The sequence below is a fragment of the Corvus brachyrhynchos genome, unplaced genomic scaffold, assembly GCF_000691975.1.
Source record: "Corvus brachyrhynchos isolate BGI_N302 unplaced genomic scaffold, ASM69197v1 scaffold28, whole genome shotgun sequence".
Taxonomy (NCBI): Eukaryota; Metazoa; Chordata; class Aves; order Passeriformes; family Corvidae; genus Corvus; species Corvus brachyrhynchos.
The window spans coordinates 3,824,885-3,830,884 of record NW_008246058.1 but is presented as its reverse complement, the minus strand read 5'-3'; the positions used below and the strand labels follow the sequence as shown (position 1 = coordinate 3,830,884).

General features: G+C 40.4%; 1 protein-coding gene across 1 annotated transcript in view; it reads right to left on the bottom strand.

Annotated features, from left to right (window-relative positions):
- ATAD2 (ATPase family, AAA domain containing 2) overlaps positions 1-6,000 on the bottom strand; it is a 30,635-nt gene that overhangs the window by 2,203 nt on the left and 22,432 nt on the right. The window contains exons 22-27 of the mRNA XM_008642616.2: positions 5,067-5,226; positions 4,583-4,705; positions 4,346-4,486; positions 2,864-3,217; positions 2,058-2,182; positions 221-349 (exon numbers count right to left, since the gene is read on the bottom strand). Of these exons, the coding sequence (XP_008640838.2) occupies positions 221-349; positions 2,058-2,182; positions 2,864-3,217; positions 4,346-4,486; positions 4,583-4,705; positions 5,067-5,226 (1,032 nt within the window). The remainder of the gene's footprint in view (positions 1-220; positions 350-2,057; positions 2,183-2,863; positions 3,218-4,345; positions 4,487-4,582; positions 4,706-5,066; positions 5,227-6,000) is intronic.

The following is a 6,000-nucleotide window of genomic DNA, read 5'->3' as shown; positions in this document are numbered from 1 at the left end:
CTGAAACTGCCAACAACTAAGCCAAATGCAACAATGGTTTTGCAATATGGATAAATGTCTTCCAGACTGTAATGAACAAATCTTGTAACACAGGCAACTAAGCAGCAGTGAGTAATACTAAATAACCATGATGTTCACAGGGCACACATACTTATGCATAACACACACACACCCCCCCCCCCGTAACAGTGACAAAGGGCTACAAGACAAAAAAAGTTACCTTCACTAATTCGTTTTTGTCACCATCTTCGCGATGTTGGTAAATGCACTGGCTAAGGACAGCATATAGTTTTTCCATGCGAAATATACTGACGTTCTCAGTTACCACGGCAATAGAATGCAACACTTGCTGAAGAAAAAAAATGGAAACCGGAGTTCAGAATAGCACAAGATAAACCATAAACAGAAAAGGTAGGACATGGCACAGGTGTATGGCCAGCTTCCAGTGTGAAACTTTTTAATTGCTGCCACATAAGTGACTGCACACTCTTGTATGTGTCCGTCAAGTTCTAAGCCTATTACCAAGCAAATAAACGAAAAAACCCAAAACCCTAAACAAAAAAAACCAGCCCAAACAAAACCAAGCACCTACAGTTTGGAGGTTCACCCAGCTTATTGTCTGCAAGTGAGTTTCAAAGAGGCTCTGACACAAGCAGCAAGCTCCAGCAGAACCCATGTTAAGGAATGAAGTTTTCTAAAAGATGGATTTCATGACTGTAGCTCTGTCCTCACAGCTGAAACATCTGTAAGGCCTCTACTGTACCACTTCTCCAGTGGGCAGTACCTTCAGAGCACAGGCTGTTGGCACCCTGACTCTAGAGAAACCTATGTGGATCCTCTAAACAGGCAGACATGAACAACAGCTTCCTCACAAGGGGAAGTGGAGGAGCAGGCACCGATCTATTTCTGCTCCTTGGAGACCACTGACAGGACCTGAGGGAAGAGCATGAAGCTGTGTCAGGGAATTTAGGTTGGATACAGGGAAGCAGTTCTTCGCCCAGGAGGTGGTCAGGCAGCAGAACAGGCTCCCCAGGAAAGTGGCCACAGCACCAAGCTTGACAGAGCTCAAGAAACATTTAGACGATGCTCTCATGCACATGGCAGGATTGTTGGGGGGTGCCCTGTGCAGGGCCAGGAGTTGGACTCCATCCTTGTAGGTCCCTTCCAACTCAGGATATTCATCATTCTATGAACACAACCCCAAGAAATTTGCTTGCTTAGGAAGCCTGTCTTAAAAAGTTAATTTCTCTCTTCTCACTCAATTTCTTATCATGACAGGTAAACAGCAGCCCCCCTCTGGTTTGACCCACCTACAGGATCTCAACCAGGCAATTTCCTGAATTCTCCTCACTGCAACATCTCCTAAATAAGGCCAGGTCCTTCTACCCTCTCCAATTCATGCAAAGGAACTCCTTTTACCCCCCCCCTGCAGCTAGTCACATTTTTGACCCTTTCTCCAGCTGTATCCTAGGATAGCAACTTCTCCCCTACAGGGGACTGGAAAAACCTTGTAACACTGTACCTATATGAATGCAATATTCCATCACTGGATTTTGAAAGCATTTGAGAAGAGCAGTATTTTATTCAGGATAAAGGATAAAATACTAAGGATAAAATACTAAAGGATAAAATACAGAGACCTTTAAGTCAGCCTGTTAACTTAAAGTTCAAAATAATCTCAAATAAACTCTTCCAGTTCCTAATAAATGAAAACATGCAAACAGCAAACCAAAACAACCCCCCAGTCCATCATAAAGACTGCCAAGACACTAATAACCAACAGCACTAGCAGTTTGTCAGTGGGCTGTTTTAAAATCTAACAAGTACTTTTACATTAGGAGAGAATGGAATCTCCTAAAATCTAGTTCACCAAAAGCAAGACCAGCTGTGGAAACAACATGCCTAGTCCATGACAGGTTGAATTATTTCACAAGCTATATATCTCTCTCCTAAATTGTCTGAATTGGCATTGGTTAACAACTGACTTAATTTACAACTCTGTATGTAGCAAGAAAATGTCCTACTTTGGTATCAACAAAATTAAAATTTAAACTTACTTTGAGCTCACAGTAATCCACAAACACTCTCTGTGTGCCAATTTTCATGGCTTTCCCACCACATCCCAGCTGCTTCTCTTCCACCTGAGAAGATCTCGCACGAGTCATACGGTGTACCCACAAATCTGGAATGACATTTCTTAAGTCAGGATTTCTCTTTCTCTGGAATACAGTATGAGTGAAGTAACCCATACTTGGAAAAGAGAACTTCTCTGCAACAACAGAGACAACTGTTATCATTTTTCAGTGATAAATGCTTAACACTTTCACTGCCTTTCTGGAAAAAATCACTGCTCCATAAAAACTAGAAACTTGGGCACAAAAGAACAACACTAGACAAAAAAAGCAGGGTAAAACCAGGAAAAAAAAAAAAATCACATTGCCATTGCAGCATTGCACTGTAAAATTCCGAAGTAATTTAGGTTAGAAAACACATCTTACACTCTAACACTAGGACATAACTTTTCTATTCCACACATGACCCTGTATGCACACTGCTTGAAGTACAGCTTTTTAGCTTATGTTTCTTATTGCTGGAAAGATCTTCATGCAATAAAAGAAAGCCAATGATTATTTTTCAGTTAGGTACCATTTGAAAAACAAACTGCAGAATCAGAAACCCAGCAGCTGCAGAAATACATGAGTTTTGCTGGCATAACTTGAGGGGCAGCACCATTATACAAGAAACACTGTGCACTGATTTGAGAGACAGAGAACAGCAATCAAGAAGGCTAAAACCTGGTAAGTAGAGTATCCCTCCTTAAGAAGAAAAAGGGGGTAAATGACCTGTTTGATCTTTCACTTACCATTTGAACCTCCGTCTTCAGAAGTTCCAGCTTTTTGACAATCTGGCATCTCACTCTGCTCTCTAAGGTCTGAATGTTCTCTCTTTTTTCCAGGAGATTTACCCACAAGGAGAACTCTCTCTCTTTCATTTTCTGTCCCATTTTTCTGTCGTTCTTGAAGTACATTTTCATGTTCTTCAATAGGAGCATCCTGAGAGGCTGCAAATTCAGCGCAATCTGTGTTAGACTCTTCATTACTCTCTACTTCATTTTCATCTTCAGGAATTTTATTTTCTTTATTGAACTGAACATTCCTCTTCTTTGCTGCAATACTTGAAGACGCTCTATTCTTTCTGCGTTTTCTTTTTGACTTACCTACAAAGAGATACAAGCAAAAGTCATCCAAAACAAGAAGCATCCTCTTTTTACTTTACTGACAAGGAAAATGACCAAACGAACTCAAATACCACTGCCCATCTCCCTAGACACGCGTCTAGAGAAGAAGTTGCAATTTAATGGGGTCAGTTAGCTACTAGATTTAAAAAAATCCAGCTGCAGAATTTAATTCACAAAACTATCAGCTTCAAGAGGTTATGAACACAAAATTCATACTTTAGATAGGAAGTATTACTGCAAAGTAAGATTATTAGGTGACTTAGTAAGTGATCTAAATATGTGAACAACAGAAATGCATTTGGAGATGAGCCCTCTAAATCTGTAAACTTCACAAGTTGTACACACCTTGGGAAGAGCTGAAGAGACACTTTTAAGGGAATATTTGTTGGAGAAAAACATCATCCATAGATATTTACACCTCAAGCTTTCTTACTCAGTTAACCTTGTTCAAAACAAACTTGGCATTTTGCCTCCCAGAAAACCCCACCATTCTTTGTATTCATGGATACCACACGTGGCCTATGGTTCAAGACAGTGGCAAAATTCCCAGACATGCCAGCAAGACCAGGACATGTCACACCATGTCGGGTGTTTTAAGTGAAAAAGACCCACGACCCTTTTTTTTTCCCCATGTCTTTTTCATGGTAAAACTGAAAAAATAGTGATCTTTCCTTTACATGTCTATAATTACTGCTCCCCTTTTTTCTAACCCTTTCCCCTTCAGTTGGAAATGACAGTAAGAGGTGGCATAGAGTTTAATGTTTGAGCACAGGGAAGGGGAAAACAGTGCTGCATATAACTGAAAACTAGATAAGCATTCAGAAACTGCCATGTACAACTTTTCTGACTTTAAGAAGTAGCAATGTAGGAGCCATTAAATATCAGTTGGGCCACCAAGGGCAGTGTCTTACAATGTCAACCAGCCACTGTACTTGAACTTTACAACCACACTGAATGAATGAGCTCTGGATTTATCCCATGTTTTGCAGCATATTAAAAAATTTAATGCCCCTGGCATGAAGGACCAGGCATCACAGGAACCTCTAGGTCACAAGAACAAAGACTTTAGCACCTTCTCCAAGAAAGTCTGAGTAAAACACAACTTGCCCTTAGGACAGGGGGTACTGGCATCTACAGGCCCTGCTGGCATCTTCAGGTTTTCATTACACTTTGGGTCTGTTTTCGTACACCCAGGAACAGAGTCCTCCTTTGGCAATACACAGAAGTAAGAGGAAGCGCAGTCTGAACCTTGCAATAAAGAAGAGAGAGTGAAGAATTGTGTCTTGCATGGCTGGTAACAAATACTGAGACAAGTCTTTAAATCCTCAGTGTCAAAAAATGTACCTCTTTGCTTACGAGATTGTTTGATTTCTTGACAGCGTTGTTCAAAATCTTCATCCATTTCCTCCCTCACTATGGAATAGGCAGTATCTCTCAAAGCACAGGCTCTGTGCCTAAGGAGGCGATCTGAAATTTCACAATCAGAATTGAGTACTTTCTACCAGCCAACGAGCTCCTTTATTTTGTTTACTTAGAATGTTTTTGCTCTTGTCATAGGTAGGTTCTGAAAGGTTCTCTCAGTCAATATTTTCAGCATGCCAACAGAAATGTTAATTATTAAAGCAAAAGCAGTAGTTTCCAGTCAACATGTCTATCACAATTTCATGCCCAAATAGTTTATTTGATGCTGCAACACTCACAACTTGGCCAGAAATACTCCCTGGGGATCTTTTAAGTTATCGAATCCCACATCTACTGTACACAGATGACATTTATCAACTTATGCATTTAAAATTTTTACAAATTAGGGATAAAACCACATCCTCACCTCCAGGATCTTTAACTGGGTTGTACTCTAAAGCATTGCTACAGATGAGATCAATATCTTGAAGAAAGTCTCTTGCAGTTGGGTACTGGTGCGTGTCAATCTTGGAGAGAACTGTGGAGAGGTCCATGGGTTGTTTAATAACAGCATTGTAATCAGGTACCTACAAAGGAAATATACGTGCTCAGAGATTCAACACAGCAGCTACCAAAAGTAATTATTTTCATAAAGCCAAATAAAGGACTTCTTAAAAATCCCAATATGACACATCCAAAGCTGCAGAAATTACCCAATTAAGTTTCTTGAAAACAGAAGAGCTATTTCAGCTGGCTTTGAAGAGACTAGAAGAGGAGAAAACAAAGAAGCAGGGAGATCAGAAGAATGTGTGGGGCACAGAAGGGAACTAGCACCCAGAGTGCTACTTCCCAGAGTTTCATTTCCTTGCAGAAAATAACAGCAAAGAAACCTTTCTCAGTAAAGTCACCTGAGATTCTCTTTGTTGTTTGCAGCAAGAAAAAGGCTGCAGGAGTTGCACCTTTGAAGCACCTGTCCTAGGCACCTAAAATGAGACAACTGGACCCAGAGGTGCCAATTTCTTTATTCAGATAATAGAAGGAGATTGATGACTAGTTTAAATGAGGACATCTATGTTTGTTTAGATTATTCACATCTAGAAACTAGAAGGAAAGGAAATAAGCCAGTGGAAATTTGGGGGAGCAGGACCTTACAGAAATGCAAAGCTGTCTCCAATCTCCAGCTGACTTGGAAGTATGTGCCCCAGCTTACATGTATTTAAGGAATTAAATGAGAAGCATATGGGAGGAGGAAAAAACCACACAGCCTTTATGGTTAATCTTATACCAAGGAAAGGCCCCTGAGAAGAGAATCTGAATATCTGACAAATTGCTGCCTTCTACTCCTTCTTGCAGAAACTATT